Source organism: Etheostoma cragini, chromosome 15, assembly GCF_013103735.1.
Source record: "Etheostoma cragini isolate CJK2018 chromosome 15, CSU_Ecrag_1.0, whole genome shotgun sequence".
NCBI lineage: Eukaryota > Metazoa > Chordata > Actinopteri > Perciformes > Percidae > Etheostoma > Etheostoma cragini.
The window spans coordinates 9,651,510-9,674,114 of NC_048421.1; the positions used below are offsets into that span (position 1 = coordinate 9,651,510).

The 22,605-nt window shown below is 38.7% G+C and overlaps 1 protein-coding gene across 1 annotated transcript in view; it reads right to left on the reverse strand.

Annotated features, from left to right (window-relative positions):
- Positions 1-22,605, reverse strand: part of LOC117958103 (ras-related protein Rab-26-like) — a 44,582-nt gene that overhangs the window by 18,588 nt on the left and 3,389 nt on the right. Inside the window, exons 3-5 of the mRNA XM_034894363.1 lie at positions 6,946-6,987; positions 5,409-5,475; positions 151-203 (exon numbers count right to left, since the gene is read on the reverse strand). Coding sequence (XP_034750254.1) covers positions 151-203; positions 5,409-5,475; positions 6,946-6,987 — 162 coding nt within the window. The remainder of the gene's footprint in view (positions 1-150; positions 204-5,408; positions 5,476-6,945; positions 6,988-22,605) is intronic.

The following is a 22,605-nucleotide window of genomic DNA, read 5'->3' on the forward strand; positions in this document are numbered from 1 at the left end:
TAACATTGGCACGTTTATGAAATAACAACAATCTGTTCATGTAAAGTAAGAATGAAAAGATCTGACACAAAACATTCAGGAGGTTCTGTAAGTGGTTATAAAAGATTTACAATTATTAAATATAACAAAGAGCAACAAAAAGTAACCTACCTGTATGTTGTCAAAGGAGGTTTTGTTGGTGACATCGTACAGCAAAAGCAAAGCTAAAATAAAACCGGGAGAAGTTTAAGTGTATTGTTTCAAGATTCATTGACCGCAAATCATTTTACATTAAAACATGAATTGGTGAATTCTCAGCAAATGTTTATTTCAATCTTTCACCTTGATGTCTCAACTCCCTTTCAAAATAACTTATGACACAAATAATTTTTATTCTGGGCCCCAAGGCTGATTAATTTGAGTTCTCGCCCAGACAAAGTCCTGCATCCCAATCAGCCAGACTCAGACAGACCAGAGTTTACTGCATGTACAGTATAAACCAAAAGTTTGGACACACCTTCTCATTCAATGTGTTTTCTTTATTTTCATGACTATTTACATTGTAGATTATTACTGAAGGCATCAAAACTATGAAGAAAAACATCTGGAATTATGCACTTAACAAAAAAGTGTGAAATAACTGAAAACATGTCTTGTTTTTTAGTTTCTTCAAATTAACCAACCTTGAGAAAGAAAAGATGGAAAACACTCCAAAAGGCATCAAATGACAGATTTGACATTCGTATATGTCACAAAAAGTTAGATTTTATTTCCATCATTTACACTTTCAAAATAACAAAAAACATAAAAATAGCGTCTGCAAAAGTTTGGACACCCTGCAGAGTTAATACCTTGTACTGCCCCCTTTGTCAAGTATCACAGCTTGGAGCCAAGAATCTTTCAATTCTTGTTTGAGGTATCTTTGCCCATTTGTCCTTACAAAAGTCTTCCAGTTCTTTGAGATTTCTGGGCTGTCGGTCACACACTGCTCTTTTAAGGTCTATCCCTAGATTTTCAATAATGTTGAGGTCAGGAGATTGTGAAGGCCATGGCAAAACCTTCAGTTTACACCTCTTGATGTAATCCACCATGGATTTTGAGGTGTGTTTGGGATCATTATCCATTTGTAGCAGCCATCCTTCCTTTAACTTCAGCCTTTTCACAGATGGCATCAAGTTAGCATCCAAAATAATATTCTCTGAGGGCTTGAAAAGTCTGCCCACTAGGCAATATCTTCACTGTAAACCCAGATTTAGCTGGAATTAAACTTTTTAGTGGTCACTATCCTTATTATTTTACGTTTTGTTAAAACCATATTGATCACAAAGAATCCAGCGCACAAATCTTATAAAGCAGAGATAACTAAGGATGTTTCGTTTCTGTATGGGAGGCGTGGGATCATTTTAACTATTTTGCGCTGAAGGGGGGGCAAATGCTCACGAGAAAAACATGTTCTAAATGGTTTCTGTAACTGTCTATGTTTCTGTCCTAGGTAAAGTGTGTTTTAAAAATATTCTGGTTAATATTTCTGGTTTGGGTGTGCTTTCATGTGTTACGAGTTAAGATGACGCTGCATGAACTAAGGTGACATTTTGTTTTATTTAATTTTTGTTACCATTTATGTCATGTATGTTTTTATTTATGTGATTGACAGAAATAAACTAAACTAAACACGTTGTCAGGTATTAAGTAACCTTGGCGTTGTCCATTAATAACTGACAATGGACACCTTGTCGGGCATTAACCCTTATGTAATGGACAATTTCGCTTATATTCGCCCATATTATGCTCATTTTCAGGTTCATAAATTGTACTTTGAGGTTTGGTCAGTACAAGGCAGATTAGCTGGGAGACTTATTCTAAACGACGGCACATTTGTACCTGCAGAATAGGGACATGCGAGTTATTATTTATGTAGATTATGGTGAACTATGTGTGTTGTAACAGTGTTTTGCCGTCAGGACACATTCAGAAACCCGTATCTCAAAACAGCATGGATAGTTTTTTCTCCAAGTTTGTATGCACGTGGAAGCACCAGAGGCAAAAAATAACACCCCAAATCCCAGAAAAGAGTGATTTTTCATAATATGGGCACTTTAAACGATTTAAGGCAACGGGTTTTCACACAAATGTCTAGTAAAGTCAACTAATGTGGGATAAAAGTATTATGCCTTACGTTTACAGATAATCTTTTCCCCCCTTCAATCTGGGACGGGATGAATACATGGTTGTGCAAAATTATGAAATGAGACTTACAGGCATATTGTGGAAATATGCACACTCTAACATCATACTGTTTCCTTTTTGAATCAGAAAACTGGTTGCAATTGTAGAGGTGAAATGTTTCACAGACTTTTATTTCCATCCTCTCTCAGGAAATTTGTAATTTACATTTCTTCTTTGTGTTTTGTCTCGCTGGCTTTGGTACATCAAAGAACATGCAAATAAGTGAAACCAAGACAATCATATAAACTGTAAAAAGCATCCTGAAAACTGAAAGTAGAGTTTAGCACAAAAATGAATTGGAAGAAAAAGGCTTTTCTCCCACACATAGCATACAGTGCATATTCACCAACATCTAAATTATCTCTGTCTCTCTGTCTCTCTCACTCTCTCTCCATAATCACAGAGTCCCTCAATCTTCCCAAAACATCCTGGATGCAGCAGTGCATTAGGTATGGATAAACCTTAAGCTCCGCTCTGGTCTCAAAAAGTTACAACAGCAACTATTGGCTTCAATAATGATTATTTCCCTCATGGAGAAGTGTGTGTTTGCACATAAAACATTATGTGTGTGTAAATGGGTTTAAGGTCATAAAAGTACTCCTGCCGACCTCCTCTAAACGGTTGTTTCTGTACATCCAGTGTTATAATGTCACTGGGCACTGGCTGAAACATCAATATTGATGAACATCAACAGTAATAAACTATTAAACCGTTGCAGGAACTCATGGCTAGCAGAGGTATTTTTGGGACCCTGAGCAGAATATGATTTGTAGCCGTTAGTGTTAAACACAGCACAGCTTCCTGGCCTCAAGTTTGCATAATTAAATATTTATATTGAGGTGTTGTCAGACTTGGCAATGTTGTCATAATGTTGCACGGGTGCTGATTAATTTGGCAAAATATTGGTGGACTTTGGTATAGTTCTTCAATACTGTGTATATATTTCGAGCACACAAGTTTTTTCTTGAGTAATGCAATAAATTGTAAAAGTGTTCACTCTGGTAAAAAAAAAATCAGGTGTACTTATTAGGATTAAAGATGAGAATCAACTAGATTAACCATTACAGTAGTAATGTTGTGCTTGTTCATGAGTCTAACAATACATTATGGCCATTAGGAATATATTGCTATTTAACATAAAATACTTATTGCACCTTTAACCTTCCTTCATACAGCTTGGGTGTATCAGATTCAAATTCCACAGAAAAATGAGCACCAGTACTTATACCCTCTGTCACACAGCACTTAAAGATTCATATACAATTCAAGGCGTAGCAGAGGTTGGTTGGCATTTCACCGAGATATTTGATGTAGCCAGATGTACAGTGCAGCTTACCCTACAACTGCTTGTGTTACATGATCAGTTCACTGTGGGGATACAAAGAAGGACTTCAGTACACTTTGCAGAAAGAAACTTTGTTTCAGAGTTTAAGAAGTGCACACGGTGTGAAGGTAGCAGAGATATCTACATGTACGCGCTTGTGTTTAAACAAAAATACTGAAAGCTGGAAAAACCAAAGTAGCCGAGCCTTTTATGAAACACTTCAAAAACTTTAAAAGCTTACTGAGATTCTGTTGCTGAAGCAGGAGTTTGTTTAGGTTAGACAAAGTTGCAGTGAATCACGCTCAGCAGAATTTATAGGCTCGTTATCTACATTAGTGTTCAAGTGATGAGTGGACTGCGGTATTACCATCGGCACAAAAGATGTTCATTTACATGAGCCTGTCAAGCTCTCATAAATCCTCCATACACCACAACAGGTTTGATGTCCTATGTCTAATTATTTTGCCACTCCAGCTCTTAGAACAGGCAGTTGAGAAGGTGATTAGCATTTAAAAAAGTCATCCGTGTGAGGAGATCCTTGATGTAATACAGTTCTGTGGTATAGGCAGTGCAACTACCTGAACGTATCTTGAGATATGCTTCATGGAAGTAATCAAAAAGTAATTGAAAATCCTGACACTGGGGTGTCTGAGGCTATGCTTCAAAGATGTGTGATCTGGTTTTCAGAGGAAGGCAAGTTCCCTGGCAGCTTGCCTGGAACTGGAAACCTGCTAAACATCCTCTGGGGTCTTATTTTCCAGGAGAAGGAGTCAAATAAATTCTGCTATACTTACACAGGCTATCCTCCAACACATGACATGCATAATGAGGATAATACACAGATCACTTATACTCACTAAATCATGCACACACAACCTGTCCCTTCTTAAGTTGCATGAACTTTAATAGATTATACAGACACACAGATCCAGACAGTAAAACTTCCCTTTGATTGCATAGGGATCCCTGACTGCCCAGAGAGTAAAATACCAAACCAGGAGATGCATTCTCCATACATATGGGGGGGGGGGTTGGAACTATTCATTGTTTTGTTAAATTTAATAGTTAAATATTTATTTGTTTAATTTCAGTTTTTCTTGAATCATACAGCTACATGAATTTGTTTATCATTAGTACGTAATGTGTTGTTTTTTTTAGTATCTGTTAGTTCTTTGTTTTGAAGGTACCAGGCAGCCTTAGACAGCCACCAGGTGTAGTCTACATGTATGGGTGAACAGGTACAGTATGTGGAAGGTAGACAACAGGGAGGACTAATGTTTTTTTACCAGAGCCTAGAGACGCCATTGCTCCTTTTTGTGAAATGTTTGTTCGCCGAGATACTGGGTTAATAAACCTTGCAGGATGCCATCTCTGCCTGGACAATGCACGTTTTAATCTCTGCGTAAAATTCACTCCTTTGGTGCCTCAGTGGCAGTTGGACATTGAGTTTGTTTTGTTCAATCTGAGGACAATTCACCACTACACCACCTTAAAACTAACACAGCTGTAAATTATAACTGGTATAAAAACTATATTGTCATGTCAATACAGCAGGTCCAAACAAGAACTCTCCAAAAACTCAAATTCATTATACCTTAATGTGCACAGGAAGAGTGTCCGATTTATTTAAATGTATGCATATTCAAGCTTCCTCTCCACCTGCCACAATATGTAATCTACACTCCATCCATCAGGTGGTATGCCAAAATGTAACACTAAAACTGCACTGTAATGAGGCAATAATCTGCAAGAACACGGGTCTGGTTGTATGGCAAGTGTTTGAAAAACAAATAGAGACTGATTTTTAACTAAGAAATAGATCTTCTGTGGAACAACAATCTCAAAAGCGTATACAGGTGTGTGTATGTGTGTGTCTCACCATGGGCGTCACGGTAGTAGGCATGAGTGACACTGCGGAAACGCTCCTGTCCAGCTGTGTCCCAGATCTGCATAGGATAAGAGAGGAAGATAATCACTGAATAGAGAACAAAGTTTCTATCTTTTTAATAAGTCCTCTGTTTGCTCATCCATCCCACAGGTTCTCATAGTGAAATCATTCAATTTACTCCTGTGAGACTGGATAACTATGGAAATGAGATATGCAGTCCATTGTCATACGAATTCAGCACTGAAAAGGATCTATACTTCAAGCTGCATTAATTGATTTATTTTGGCCACCAAGGTGCAGTGCAGCAAGCTGTAAAGACAACGGTGACATGTTATCACCATACATGTCTTAGCAAATGGTTACCTATGCAACATTAGCATTAATTAGTAGTTATGTTTACTTCCACCTGATTATTGTAAGTCAAATATTTTTCTGCCATTCAGTGCTGGGCAATTTGAGAATCCATTGTTAATATAAAAAATATTGATTCATAAAGATTCAAAATTCCCATTCTTAATCAGTATCTGAGTCATAATATCATGCTTTCAGCTGTGGTCAGTTCCATTTGTCCCACTGGCCAACCTCAGTGGAATAAGGCTAATTAAGTCCCTCTTTTTTCTATCAGGCAGCACTGTCTCTCATCACAATTTGGCACCAATGGAAATTACAGTTTCTTCTCTTCCTAGAGCAGACCTGTGCAGGTTGATGGTTGCATTTTTTCCCCAGGATTTATTCTGGACCCTCTCACTTCCCCTTTTTTCTTGTCTCTGAGATGCATCTGCTTTGCTGCTGGTTGTGCCTCCTAATCCCCCCCCCCCGGCTCAACACCCCCCCAAGGATCCATGCCATTCGTCCATGTAATGACGAATGGCAATTACTGGGGAAACTAGGAAAAATAACTCTCCCTCTCTCTGTTTGTAGGCTACAGGGTGAGCTACAAATGGACGCTGAGCCAATTAACCTAAAATAAATACATTACAGAGCAAAGGCCAACTCCACCAGCCTCCAACCACTCCTAATTAAGATCATTTGGGATGATTCACATGATTACTTCCTCTGTGAGAAATATCAAACATACAACAATGCTGAGTTTTTAGTAGGGGTAGTGAAATAGTGAATGAAGTGTGGAGTAGGGAATAAAACTCAAAGTCTGATCGAAAGTATTTAGGGAGATGGATAAACCCTAATTATCTTTTACAGTTTTTTTTATCAACATCATTGATTTCTTCACAAAACGAGGCCTCAGACAGATCTTTACTTCATCTTGTGCGATTAGGCAAATGCATAAGCTAGCTAAACTAAATAACAGGCACTGCTAAAGCTAAAATGGGTATTATCTTGGAAACATACTGTAGGTGTAGGAAAACAGGATCAGGAAACAGGATCTGATCTGACAGGAGGCTAAAATGCCACAGGGGTTAGAACCTGAACCTGTTATTTGGTTTACACATTCCTCTTGATGCTGCTCTTATAGAAATTGTGTTGAAACAGGGGTTTGACGATTGTACGGATACATTTAAGCTCTTACCTGAAGCTTCACCTTGACTCCATCAATGTTCAGGACTTTATTCTGGAAATGAAAGCAAGGAATCATAAGTGACAGTGCCTACATTTTGACATATTTTCCAACTAGCAACAACTTCTTCAGTGCTAGAGGAGACAACCTCAAGTGTGAGTGCGTCAATTTGTGGTCTGACACCTGGCTGAACTGTCTCTTCCTCTCATCTAGCAGCCACACACTCTTCTTTCCATCAATATTGCATGTCTCCCCCTCTCTTTGGCCCCTTTTGAAGAAGTCTTGCCTTTTTCCTACAGAGGATTAAACCCCTCTGCTCTCCTAACCTCCTTCCGTCTCCCCATTTTAGGGTGACATTCCACTGCTCTTGGCTTCAATCTGCTGCACCACAGAGCAGAGAGAAGCTCAGCCAAATGGACGTGCAGTTTCACAGGTCAGAGGGTGACAATCTGGAGAGCTAGATGCACAAAGGTTAAACAACCTGCCATAATATTCAATGTAAATCATGCCAGGGGTTGGTTAAAAATAACTTGACTATCTGTATAGTAGAGCTGCTCTTAAACGCAGGCAAAAAATGTGCCTTGTGCATTGAGCTCAGATGACATTCCAAATCATAAGAAGATAATTTGACTCTAAAAATAATTTCTATTTACCAAACACTATAGTACATATTGGGCCTACTTGTAGCCCATTTACCCACTCGGCCAATAATAAGAAGGGACTCAGACATCTTTTTGATCTAAACTGTGAGACCAATGCTACACTTCCACAGCTTCCCCACTTTGCAACTAATGATTAGTTTAATTATCAATTGATCTACAGATTATTTTCTTGATTGATGAATATTTTGTTTATAGTATAAAAACTGAAAAACGCCTAATGCAATGACCCTATTGTGGTATTATGCAGTATTACTATATAGCAAAGAAAAGCAGCTAAGCAGGCAGAAACAGGAGAATGATTGACAAAGTTTGCCTTATTCCATCTAAGTTTAGCTTGGTAGCATGCTATTAGACCTAAACGGCACAGTGAGGCTGGAATGAGTGAGATAGGAATGCTATCAGCTTTGCTGGTATTTGGTCATAAACCAAAGTATTAGATACATACAAGTTTGGATCAGGTGATGGTGAGCTGAGGTGATGGCTATGCTGAGGGAGAACATGAATGCCTGTACCAAATCTAATAACAATCCATGCAATTGGCATTTTACTCAAAATACAAATATTAACCTGAACATGCATTTAATGTTCATTTTTGAGGCTGAACAGATGAATTGTCCTAATCATGCTCAGAGCACTATGGTTATCAATACCAAACTTCCTTTCAGTCCATCGAGTATATTTGATATATTTCACTAAAAACAAAAATGTAAACCTTGTGGTGGCGCTAGAAGAAAACGTCAGGGGATCATTAAAGCATGATAAATTCATCCTCTGAGGACCATGGAATTTACAACATTTTGACTGTACAAACATTTAATGACAATCCATCAAATAGTTGAACAAGAGGTGGCCCGACATTGCCCTCCACTAGCTAAACTGGACTGAAAAAGGCTAGGAACGATTAATCTCTTAACAAGTAGTTGCCATAATTTCTTGTTAATGAATTAATCAACAAATCGTTTGACTGTCTTGAACATTCATTTGCACACACACACACACACACACACACACACACACACACACACACACACACACACACACACACACACACACACACACACACACACACACACACACACACACACACACACACACACACACACACACACACCAAACTAATTTTGTTTTTGGAGATACAGAAGATATTCAACCCCGACAAGATGCTGTTAAACTGCCAGCGGAGCACTTAGAAATAGATACGGTTTTTGTTGATGAGTTCGGTTACTTTACCCCTCTGAGCGTCGCAAAGGAGGAATCTCATACATACTGCAAGTCAAGCTGTAGTTTGTAAGTGTGCTCTGATAGGAATCAGAGTCTCAAAAGACTACCTCCCTGTTGCTGTTGTCACTAAAAACAACCCACAACGTGCTTAGAGACTTCATAAATATTTAGTGACCAAGTAAAAGAGGCTCATGATAGCACCGTGGGGTGGTGAGGATTTGGGGTCGTTATTTGGGCTTGATTGCACTAATAATTATGTTGGATTGGCTAAGAGGAATTACTTCAAATCAGTCAGAACAGTGCATAATAAGACAGATGTAATGAGCACTAATGGGATGATAAAAAAAGTATTTGAGCAGCTTATACAGTATGACTTCTGTGGTAAAATAAGATGTTAGGGTATTGTAGATTACTTACTGCCAATACCACTTCATTGTCAGCACTGTACTCTAAAAACATCCAAGCTTAAACATCTTACAGACATCTGACAGAGCTCAGCTCTGTGTAGTTACAATTTACAGAACGATGGCTGAGAAGCTTGCACCACTTTTAGGGCAACTTCATTTCCTGAGCTAAACGGCAAATACCCTCCAAACAGATCCCATCTCAAATACAAACTGCTCTACACACTGGGTGTTAGCCATTTAATCCCCCCCCCCCCCCCCCCCCCCCAAAAAAAAAAAGGTACATAAGTGAGGTTCAGAATGACTAACAGCACATCACAGGGATCATAAATTGCAAATGCACAAGGAGCTTTCAGAGGGGCCCGTGAAGTGTGAGCCAATAAAAGATTAATGGTAGCAGCATGAGGCAAAGAACAGGAATATGATGGCAACAAAAAGGTTGTGTATAACACAAATGAATAGCACTGATAAATATAAATATAATGAAAAAACAACTATGGAGCTGTTCCTCAATGTCTTTTCTTTTGCTATGAAAGCTAATTGGTTAATTAAGATGCCTGGCACCAACACACACACATCAGAAATCATAGCAATGGGTAAACAGGTTAACAACTGAGGGCAGGGTTTTAGTATAAGTATTCCAACAAACACATCAAACACATTCAACCCCTTTACACCTACCTGCCTACAGAAAGGCACTCATTTGTTAAGCTGGTTTTTATGATGATTATGACACAAGATTTCCCCATTCACACTAAGTGGTGGGCATTACCGTTTGTCATTTTATATGGCAATATTAATTAATTTCATGGTAAGCCTACAGTAAATTTTCTCAAACTCAATTGAAAAAACAAGATGGGAATCTCTATTTTTTGCTAATCTTGATTCATACCTGATGAATGAAGATATATCTCCACAGTGTTGCAAATCCAAATTTCTGTCACTGCCCAGTATATATTATCATATTGCCCAAACCTATTTCACACCAGTTAAAAAGCATGACTAATCCTCTGTATCCCTTCTTCTCCATCTTATTTTTTCTTACACACTATCTGTTGTAGCAGCAATCTTCCGCCCGGATTCAGATCATAATTAACCTTCTACTCAACATCAAGTTGACATATATTTTTATGTCAGGAAATTAAATAAGAGAAAGACCTTATAAATCACATAGTTTGCCAGTGGGTTTAAAACGGTGACTTTAGAATGTAAAGATCCCAAACTGTGGCATGACAAGTCTCTGAGGTGGCAGGTGTTCATGTTCCTGAACCCGCCCACACAGACGATGTCGGTGTCATTTTTAGTGAAACATGGCTCTGGACTTAGTCAAGTAAGCTCTGGACAGTTGGAATGTTTTGAAAATACATTGCAGCCTCAACTACTCTAAGAGGTCCCACTGTGATTACCACAGATGATCAGGGTGTAAGCCAATCCAGCAGTCAGGCATCACGTGCTAGTAAAGAAATGGAGTATGATTCGGATACTGATACGGTTTCTATTGGAGAAGTTAATCTGACCACAGATCTGTATATATTAGAAGAAGAAGATCGTTTTCTCAATGAAACATTTAATCGATTTGTGAAAGTGACAGACTACTTTCAAGACAGAAAAATGTATCAAGTCTGTTGCTGTAATGAAAAGTTATCTAGTTGGTTTTGAACTGTTGGATAAAAAGAAACGTTATCGCCTCAAAAAGCACATTACAACTTCAAGAAAGGACAAAATATGTAGAACGTCAACTTCAACTCCTTTTGGCTTCACGGATCAAGACTTTTTATTTATAGATTTGATCATCTCGCCATAGCAAGAGGATTAAGTCCGACTGTCATTTTAATGACAAACTTTTACAAGACAGCAAGTTCTGTGAAACATTTGAGCACTTTTGGAAGTGCTGGAAAAATAAAAAAGCAGATTTTACTTGTTTTAAGCAGTGGTGGGACATTGGCAAGGCACAAGTTTTGGTTTTTGTCAGCAGTACACCTCCCATTCTACTGCAAAGATCAATACAGCGGTAATGGGACTTGAAGCCAACACCAGAAGTATATAGGTTTTAAATAGATGCTCGGAGCCTTCTTTAGGGCAGCTGTTGCAGAAGAGAAAAATGGAGTTAAGCTCTTTCCTGAATGAGAGGGGGAAGGGAGCCCTTGTCAGGTGTTGTGTCCTTCAGTTAAAAGACATGGATGCCCAGAGATCCTTTTTCTTTAATCTGGAGAGATTGGTGGCACAGAGGAAGCAAATGACATGCCTTCAGATTTCAGGAGTAACCGGGTGAGATGAGGAGCCATGTGATGAATTTCTATGCAGACCTCTTTGGGGCCTAAAAGTGCAGTGTAAACTGGGCTTAAAGTGAGGCATTGTTAGTAGGTCAGTGGAGAGACAAACTGGTGCCCCGTCTGCCAGGGAGAATTGAGAGGGGAAAGGAAGGGTTAAACGTTTTGGGAGTGTTTTGGGGTTCTGAGGGGTTTGTAAAGAGGAACTGGGAGAGAGTGAAGGAGAAGGTGTGCGCTCGGTTGTCTGTATGGCAGTGATTGCTACTTCAGCTGTCCTATAGGGGAAGAGTTTTGGTTGCCAATAATTTGTTTGCATCGACCCTATGGCACAAGGTCATTGTTATCATACCAACAAGAGGCCTGATGGATGATGTTCAGATATGGACCTCACTGGACTAATGTAATTTTACAGTTCTGTGCTGCAGGTATGACAGGTACTGAAATGTTTGGGGGATACACAAGAGACTCCAGTGAGGAAGCAGGCCATCTACTGGCTTTCTCAACCCCTCACTGGACAAGGTTGGTGTTCCCTGTACAAGCGTTGAAAAGCGGGCAGCAGACTTTCAACAGAGGATTGTGCATGGGGTTATAGCTAAAGACAGATACAGAGCGTACATCAATCCTGAGCTAGGGGAGGGATGTATTTTTGTCTTCAGGTGGAAACATTAACACATTTGTTTGTTCAATGTCCTTGGCTGACAGATCCGCTAGAGCTTCTTAAAGGTGGGTTCAGGGTTAAGGAGAGGTGTTTTCTTCGGAGTTGTTTATTTTTGGTCCACAATACACACAAAAAAAAAAAAACGTTCACATTTTATTGAACTTTTTGTTTGCTATGGAAAAACTGGCCATCCGGCTGTCACGAAGAAACAAGGCGCAGGGTGCTGGTAGTGTAGAGCCAGTGCCGATGTTGGAAGGACTGAGGGTGGAGCATTCTTATTACCAGATGTGGAACAGTTTGCTGGGCTTTAGTGGTTTGTGGGTTGTAAGGGGTGTGTTAAGCTCTGTGGGGGAGGATGGAGAGTTGGTGGTCAGTTTTTTAATGGAAAAGCACAGAGTTTGTATTGATTGTATTTCTTTTTCTTATTTGTTTAGGTAGTTTTTCTGTCTATTATATACTGTCTGTGTAATGTATGTTTGGTTTGGTTTTTCTGCGTTTTGAAATTGCTAATAATAAAGGGACTTTGAAACCTCTCTTTTCTTCTCTTCTCTCCTCTCCTCACAGCTTCGCCAGCACTTTTCAAACCACAAGACCCTCTTTTACAAATACTTTCAATTAAGATGGCTGGGGTATTCTCCTGGAGACAGAGACAGCACAATAAATCACATTACACAAGACCCACACATAATGCAACCTATAGATGCTATGGGATTCATTTATTGTCAGGCTATATGTGCTGACCTTAGCTCATGAGGTAACAATGATTTCAACTTGTGATAACTGCCTGTATGTTCAACTTGTTGGAAAGCTGGAAAATTATCCAAATAAATTCATACAGTTACATTTAATATAATAAATATTAATGTCATGTTTTAACTTGTATTTATTTATTTGGATTTTTGCACACTAAAACAGGTTTCCTGTTCCTCAATGGATTTTAAAATAGTAGTACTATCATACACTGGTATAATGTTATTATACCAGTGTAATTTAATGTTGATTGAATTGCCAGAATTCTGGCAGGCTACAGGGCTTATAAGAAGAACACTGAAAAAGCAAAGTCTTTTCCCCAAAACACTTTAAAAGTACATTTCATTAGGGGGGCACTGATCGGGTCTGGGCAGTGAGAAAGGGTTCAGTTGTTTAAACACAGTTTGGAAACTATTAACTCTGATTCCTTAGAGAAACCTCTCCACGTAGTACATTACAACTCAATGTGTATTGTGTACGTATGCTCTGTTTTATTTGAGCAAATGTATTGAATACATTGATATTAATATGACACACATAAAGGAAAACTGTTACGGTTGGTGTGGGGAATTAATGGATTTGTCAGGTTTAAGGAGGTTGGGACGCAAGTGCAGGAAGGCGATAAGAATGCAGCAGTTACAAAAAATACAAATCGAGTGCAAACAAAAAGAGTCTTACAAAACAGGTTAGCGGCAGGTAAGAAAATTTCATTTACATTGCAAAGTCATCTGGCGTCAAATTGATATGATTAATATGCACACAAAAATACAATTGAGGTAGATCTGGATTATATTTTCATAGCGTGTACATTGTAGAATTGTTCTTGTTTACCTGGCTAACTTTCCAGATTTATGCTCCAAGGAGCATAACACTTTCAAATCCAAATCAAATACTGTCCTCAGATGGCACACAAAAACCATTGAATGCACAGAGTATATAAACGACTGAATTTTCGAAATCTTTAATTACTTCACATACCCTGTTAGCTTTCTCATCTACTTATTCTCAACTTTTTTGAAAAACATCCATCTCCCCTTGCTCTATCTTTCATTAGCTTCGTCCAGCGATGCTCCCATAATCTAACCAGTCACTTCCCACCTCTTTCATGCCATGGTTAAATATTCATGGTGCACCCCAGGGCTCACCTCTCTAAGTTCCAGTGACATTAGGGCAGCAGGTGGCAAAGCTGCATTTTATTAATAACATGCATCTCCCAAGGCAGTAGTTTCCAATTTCCAAACTTTCCATTTGCAGTGTGTACCTTGCTAGCTCAAAGAATTTTGTTGTTTTCCAAAGAGAACGGAGTAAGACAATGACAACACATTGTAGCTGCCTAACTGCAGTCGATCCAGACTAAGGTCACATAAGCAGTACACATACGTATAGAGTGTTTTTGTGTGTCCAACTGTGCCTCCGGCTCATAGCTTATACTCTATTTGTATTCAATTTATTTTTCAAGCAAAAAAAAACAAACATTACTGCCACTTGAAGGCATGATTAAGCTTGGCACTTTAATTGCACCCACTCAGAGAAGGCAGACTGGCAGGCGGGATAAAGTGGATAAAAGATGAATCAGTCAGGCATCGCATACAGTACCAACTACACCTATATAAAACGGATGTCACGTGATCGGCTGGACAGAGATGGCGGCTTAAGGTGTAGCTCCTGGCCCAAATTTGTCAAATAGTTGTTTTATATGGTTCCAACTTCAATATTTTACCACTTTGAGCTTGTTAGAGTTACTTGAAGCAGAATTTCAACTAAGAACAAATCTCAATGCAGCAATACGGATGTAATTGCAGAGGCATTGCTGGAGAAACAGAAAAGCAACCTCAAGTCAGGCTTTTCTCAGATCCAGTCTCAGATTCAAAAGATGGGCCTCGACAACAACAATAAGCCAACTGCTAAACGTCGTCATTGTCGGCATCGTCTGGGTGAAAGAGGTGTTTGAAGGTGCTAATCCAATATCTCTCACGCTCAGTGCCTAAGTGGTTCCTGAACCTAGCAGATGTTCAGATAGAGATAATAAGAGCCCACCGAATTTACAGCGATAGCCCAAAGAAGAACACCACTACTATCCGCACGTTGATTTTCAACCTCCTCCGCTACACAACCAGGCAGGCGGACCTAAAGGCTGCAGCTTTTTTGATAATGGCTGATCTTTCGTTTTTAGTTTGCGAAGACTATCAGGCTCTGAAACTAACTGGTCAAAATCGGTCACATGACCTATCTATCCACACATGGACCCTTTCTACCTGGATGTGGTGGATTTGGAACCTTCCATGGCACGGGTAAATGGTGCCCCAGAGAAGACTCTGGACACGTGGCGGTGCATTGTTGACTCTGTGAGATCCGGGCTGTAGCTGCTCTAATTTCTAACTTGTGCAGGTGTTTGGTCCCTTGTCTTGTGCCTCTCTGTGTGTGTGTGTGTGAGTCTGTTTCTGCGTGTGTTGTTTTGTCTCCCTCCCTCCCGTCTTTCCTCTGTTTAATTATTATTTGTAAAAATGCTGTTTTATATTATTATTTTTTGTTGGCCTTGGGACAAGTTCTAATGTCAGTGTATTGTCACTGTTTATTTCTTAGATATGTAAAAAAAAAAAAAGAATCACAAAAAACCTATATAAAACAAATATATAGAAGCTTAAAACAAGTGAAAGACATATGCATTACGTAAGACAACCATGTGTTAGGTGATGGACTGTCAGTGACATGCACAATGACAGAGGAGAGGAAGCTTTCAGAGGAAGAAGATTCAATCAACAAGTGAGAGCTTGATTTTTATGATAGGTCCCTTATCAACCTCTCACAAGCCAAAGCTGCCTCTCTCCCTGCTGTTTTATATTCTCTTTTCAGTCCTTGCTCTCTATAATGTGAATCACAGACACATACATATGATGGTATCTGCAACTTTTCTTCCTGAGAAATCGCGTTCACAACAATAGGACAAACAGGACAGATGGTCAACCCAAAACAAAATGCTTCCAGAGGCATAAAAACATTACTTTAGTAATGTGTGGTGTTGGCAAGTCTGTATTATAACCCTCTATTTTCTAAAGTTAGAACAGTCTGTCACGAATGTCATACTTTTCCCAGTACATCTGTGATGAGCTAAAATCTATATGTTGACTCATTGGAGTCTAACATCAACTGCAGATCTTAATTTACATGGAGAGAGTGGTGGGTTTACAGTCACTCCAATGTGTCATTAGATGAGGGAGAGTAGGTGTCTTTCTGCCCTATCTCCACTGTGAGCAAACTCACAGCTAAATTAAAATCTCATGTAAATATGTATATAAATATGTAAACATATTCCATTAAGGTTACTGGGTTCATCATTATAGCTCAATATATGCCAAAATATTACACCTAAAGACATTCTTGAACATGGCTTGCATAATAAGAGTATATAATTAATAAATAGATAAATTATCATCATTGATGATGAGTGGTGCAACAAACTGCCCTGGTCAATTCACGAAAGAAAATGAAGATCATTTGATACATGTGCAACTACAATGCTTCTGTAGGTGCTGCATCATTAGTGTGCAACAATACAAAAAAGTTCATTCAGAGCCGGTGCTCTCTTTTTGGAAAAGGAAATTCTCCTATAAGCATTATTTGGCTTTGATCCTTGTTAATTAGGAAGAGGGTGAGCCTGCTTTCTTGCCCAGGGTACCGAGGCCGACGGTCAAAGATTTTACCATCTATTCCTAGTGCCTCTTTCAGGCTATAATGTCCTTAAATGCAGGAGCACATTGCTGAAATGCATCCCCACTTCAAGTTATCTTAAAATCAGACAACTGAAATTGAGTGAAGATCTTGCAGTTGCCTGATTCATAGCCCCAACCCCCACATACATACTAATTACACCCAAAAATAAACATCAGAGGAAAGTGAAATCTGAATCAACGGGTGCTGTCTTGTTTTGTGTGAAACTCTCCTGCTGTGATTAAAAAGGGATTTTATATAATTTAACTCTGAGGTGCAAAACTTCTGGTCCAACTTGTGACACACAGAGGTCAGAAGAAGCGTCATGAGCGGAATTCTGGAACATGTGGAGTGGTCTCTCTGGGAAAGCAGACAAAGATACTGATGGCAAGTGTTAATGTGTATTGTGGTCGATTTTCCAGAAACACCATGTTGGGGTATGATGAGAAGGGAAAGCTTAGACAAAATCAGGTCATTTATAGGTCACAGGTCCGGGGACCAGAATATTTGGCCAGACTCTAACAATTAAACCTCCTAATGTATAACTGTTTGTCTATCTACAGATTCAATGAGTCTATGTAGGCAGCTACATAAGATAATGTACTGTTTCTTTTTGGAGGTCGATGAGCAAGACACACTTTAGTATACTTTCCAGAGAGAGAGAGATAGGCTGAAATAGGCTTTAGTATCTGTGTTAACGGCGCCTGCAATATCTTTGTTTAAGGTTCATCTAAACGTAACGTCTCCAGCATGAGTTTAAATACACCTTGTGGAAGACAGGAACTTCATATAGTTGGGATGGCACTGCACAATAACACATCACGTTTTAACTGTACTGCATGCTTAATTGTCTCCTTAATAGAGGGTTCATAAAATGCTTCTGTGCAAGTCGTCAAGGTTTCCCTAGATTTCTTCAAGTGTGTGAAATGAGTTGTGCTCCTGAGTTTTTACCTTAACATGTACTGTATCTTGTTGATTAATGAGAAGGATAAGAAATTAATGCAGACCACAAATGCCAACCTAATAGTGGTGCTAGAAGATCACCAAAGTTGTAAAGCTTCATCTTCTGGGGACAATGAATATCTGCAGAAAATGTTATGTCCATCCATAAAGTAGTTGTTGAGATATTTGAGTCTTTGTTGAGTCTGGACCAAAGTGCTGTACTGACTAACAATCACATCCCTCGAGTGATGGCTTTTAACATGGCTAAAAACATCAATCTCTACCCCAGCCTTTACGTGATATGTAGCGCACAGTTGCTCTCAGATTGTTTCTACCACCCATTATTCAGTGAACTCAAGCCCATCCACTGTAAAAGATGTTATGTTAATGTTAAATCATTAAGATAAAGGTCTCATGTACAATACAAATAAATAGGGTGAGATATGAATTAGTATGCACGTGTGATCAATGTCTCTTAAACCTGTCGGGGATATATTTTATGGACCACTCCTAGAAACAGTGTTCGAAATAAATCATTGGAGAGGGGAGGCAGTGTTGTGTTGTCTTATGTGTCCTGGGCTGCAGAGTGTGATCTGTGATAACTGACTTCATCCCCAAAATATAAGATTTGTTCATCTAAGGGTAAAAAATGAACTTTGACTAAATCATTAGGCACATTTAAATGTAGCGGTGCACATCTCATGCCAAGATGAGTTGGTATGTTGCACATTTTGTTCAAGCAGGAGCAGGAAAAGGACGATCACTGAGGTCAAGGGTGGTTATGCATCTTAATCACAGAGGCTATCACATAATTTCAGACAGTGAAGCACTGAAGCTCCAGAATAGAAACCATCAGAGTGTGACACAAATAAACCAAACACAATGCTAACAAGGACTAAAAATAAATAAGAGAGGCTTTTTAATGTTAAAGATTTTATTCAAAACCACAAATGTCAACGTCAGGATGGCGCTAGAGGAAAAGTCAGGAGATGACCGAAGTCGTCAAGATTGCCACCCTTCAAGCTAAAAAGCTCAAAGTTTGATGATTTATTCTCACAGGCATCATACAAACATTGTCTTCCAGAGTCAAACAAGTCATGCTTTTAGGGTGCAGAGAGCTGAAATCTATAGTTGCAAAAAGAGGTCTGTCACTGGGGGCGCAAAAGACAGAACTGACAGCTGGGAGCAGCTCCCTTGTCTCTCAGTAGAGGTGAGAAGTGCTGCTCTTTCCCCACACTGCATTTACGTCAACTGAGATTGAAGGATTAGTCCTCCCTGGTTTCATGAGGCAAGGTAGATTGTGAAAAGAAAGGGGAAAAAAGGTTGTTTTTCCCGCCACATGGGAAAGGCTTGTTGGAGTAATATTGGTAATTGGCTTCCCTTCTGAGTATCTTTCATTAGTGCTTCTACCCAGTATGTTTTCTTTCCTTCTCTTTTGCTCCCTCCTAATAATCCTGTTTGTCTCTCAAAGAAATTGCTTTTCAAACATTGTTTCAAAATGAAGACATTTTCACCACAATAATGGAGAAATAATTATCTCTGAAGCTGCAAATGTTTTTCAGTAAATAACATTTGGGAATTATTATGTTTAAAGCTTAGAAAAATTCATACATTTTCCTGCCACTCTTTGTAACTTGGGATTTAATTGAAATTAAAAAAAAACATGCTTGCCTTTAGGCTACAGCATGAACAAACAAAACAACACATCACACATTATTTTAACAAAAAGTCAAATAGGATGCTGGGGAAGAAAGTGGCTGAAAAATGATGGATGTAGGCAATTACATCATGAAAATGTGATATTATTTAAAACCTGATTGCATCAGATTAAGATGGTTGTTTGACATGTCAAATTATTGACTATAGATTAATAGACTCGGTAGCCTTGTACGCTATATGTATATTTGGTTGAACCTGGGGTTAAGGTTCTGGTTATTAAGTATTATTTACAGTTTATGGCAGAACCCTAGTCTGGAGAAGGAGTTCAGCACCATGGACAGTTCCCGCCATAGACTGTAGTTCTTTGTCCATGAATTTGATAGAAATGGAAGTGCATTAGCCTAAATCCCAAAAACCATTTACATACAGAATAGGTAGGAAAGGTAATGCAAAATTTGTATGTATTCCACGTTTTTATCCCACACACTGCAACGTTGCTGTAAATACTCACTTGACCACCAAGTGTGTATTCATCTGTGACTGAAAATAGTCCCAAACTGTATGAATCAATGGGTTTGAGCCTGAGTGCTACTGGCAGGGTGGGTGGAGAAGCTGGAAAGTATTGAGCGAATGACTAATGCATTGTTGGTTTTAGTCTTTTCATTGGATTTGTTGACATAAAGCAATGCATCTTGATGCATTACTGATTATTGACCCACCAAAGCATTATGTCAACATTCAGCCAAAACAACTGCCTTTCGATTCCATCCTTCTGTTGGACTAATGGAAAAACTATGAATGACTAAAATGATTGTGTCTAATATCAATACAAAGCTCAGAACCTTAATATAAAAACATCAAGTCATCACTAGTATTAAGCCGTTTAGTGTTTGTTAGCTCTGCATCCTTAAGCTTGGAAAGATTTCACCTCACCTAGTTTAAAAGCTTTATACCTTTTTCTAAATCAATTCTAAATTACATTTGTTTTAAATATTTTAATACGTTTAATGTATTTAATGTTAAATAAGTAGAAAATTAAATTTCATAACAAGGCATAAGAATAAAAGAAATCCCAATCAATGAGTAAATGTTCAGTTTGTTTCAGTAGTTTGTCTTCTGTGGCAGATCTGTTTATCTGTGCCCTGCAAAGCCAGACCTTAAAACAAAAGACAAGAGGAGACTTCTACTTGGTAATTCAGGGTTAGAGAGCTGCTCTTGATTCAGTTCATAAAGGAGAACACAGCCTGTCTGACATGGCATGGACTTACATTTGACATAAGGTGATTACTAAATGTGATATAGTGCATAAAGAAATAGACAGGACAATGCTTAAGAGGGTCAAGGGATTTTTTGGCTTGCGTGTCCATGCATGTTAGAATTCCATAGTTCATCTAAACATTAAGCAGCATGCTGGAGCATAAAGATCATGTCGGGGTCATTTTCACTCAGGCAGCGAACTCCGTTACAGGATTAAGAGTCCCACATGATGCTTTCCACCGACTGCTTAAAACCTCCCGATTAAAGCAAAATAAAGAAAAGAAAATCTCCACAAATCACTCCTACAGGCCAAAATCTTTATGAGCCTCACAATCAAGCACGAGACTCTCTTGTCAGTCCCAGTTACCTTGCCGATTGGTTAGCACTTGCATTACCATGGCAACTGATGACCTAGACATGCAGCATCGTCATTTGCAAATGTTCTGTATTCTCTGGTTCTCTCTGGCAAAAACCTGAATGTGGTGATTTTTACCACTTTTATGCAAATAAAGCATTTCTTTATTATTTAGCAGTTTCTAAGAAAAAGACAAAAAAGTTGCATCTTAGTAAAAATGTATCTTAATATGTATAATAATTTTTCATTAATCATTTTCATTATAGTGATAAGACCCCACTTTCTCTGGTAAATTATAATATTAATTGTAGTATAAGAATTGCTTCTATTTTTGATTACTAGCTAGCTATAGAGGTAAAATATCATGCAATTAGGCTTATGTGGTTTATATGTCATATGCCACAGGGCCATATAGAATCAGCTTGTTTTCCTATTAGTGTTTAGCAGTAATTACAAATCAGAATAAGATTGAGAAACAAAACAAGGTAAGATCTACATGGAATTATTATCATTGGGTATTGTCTTGTTTTTCAGTCTTTGTCTTTAAATTCAATGTCCTTATATTGATATTTTATAATCAAAAGGAGTTTGTGTTGAATTATATTTCATATTCTGATTCAGTGTCTTTTAAGTCTAACAAGGCACCAGTGCAGCTATGTAATCCTAAGAAGATGCTGAGGCTTAAATGAGATGAGACTACAATAAACAAGAGGGGGAAGAAAACATAGCCTCTTGCTGCAGCTTTGAAGTGGGAACTGGATCAAATCCACATACAAAGCAAATTGCCTGTCTATCCCACCATCCAGAAAGGGATCAAAACTGTCTTTTGCTAAAAATAACAGTCACTCACTGTCTCCCTGTCTCTCTTTGTGTATCCTCCATGGGAAGACAAACACATAGGACCTTTATATTTTCCTACTCAACTAAGTCGAGTCTCTTAACTTCTCACAACAATCTGTTATTTGATTTGTGCAGTCACATAGAGGGTACTTTAACATGTATGCATTTATGAACTGTGCGTTGGAAGGATTCTCATGAGTCATGGAGGTATATTTCACTTGTACTGAAAAACTGAACAATTCAACAAGAAACCATGCAGAAGAGAATGGGATGATAATGCAATTATTCATGTCACCCAGCTCTTTGCAACACTGCAATGAAATAACACATCAATATGACAAAAGAGCAGACTAAGCACCAAACTTTATGAGTTTCGTACTCCTTCCTCCATTAAATGCAGCGGGCAAATATTAGCTGATAAATGCCTCTGCTTTGCTGAGATAGGCCTAAATGTACATCAGAACCACAGACAGCATTATAAGAGACGTTACATAAGTAAATAAACCAACTGCTCATCCACCCACAAACTCCTCCATACCACTCACAGGGCTATACAATGGTTGAGACACACACACACACACACACACACACACACACACACACACACACACACACACACACACACACACACACACACACACACACACACACACACACACACACACACACACACACACACACACACACACACACACACACACACACACACACGTAGAATAGAGGATCTAAGGTGGACTTATGTAATGCTGTTGACTTAAAAACAGCATTTTTAAATAAGTTAATAAGTTACCATGATGGGTAGAGGAGTCAAGTTAATCTTACATACAGACTTTCCACTGAGCTCAGAATGGTGGTGGAAGCAGATAGAGGTTACAGCAGCCGCTACTAGCATAACACACTAAAATCTCCGACCAATATTTTGGCAGTTGAGTCCTATTGTGAATAA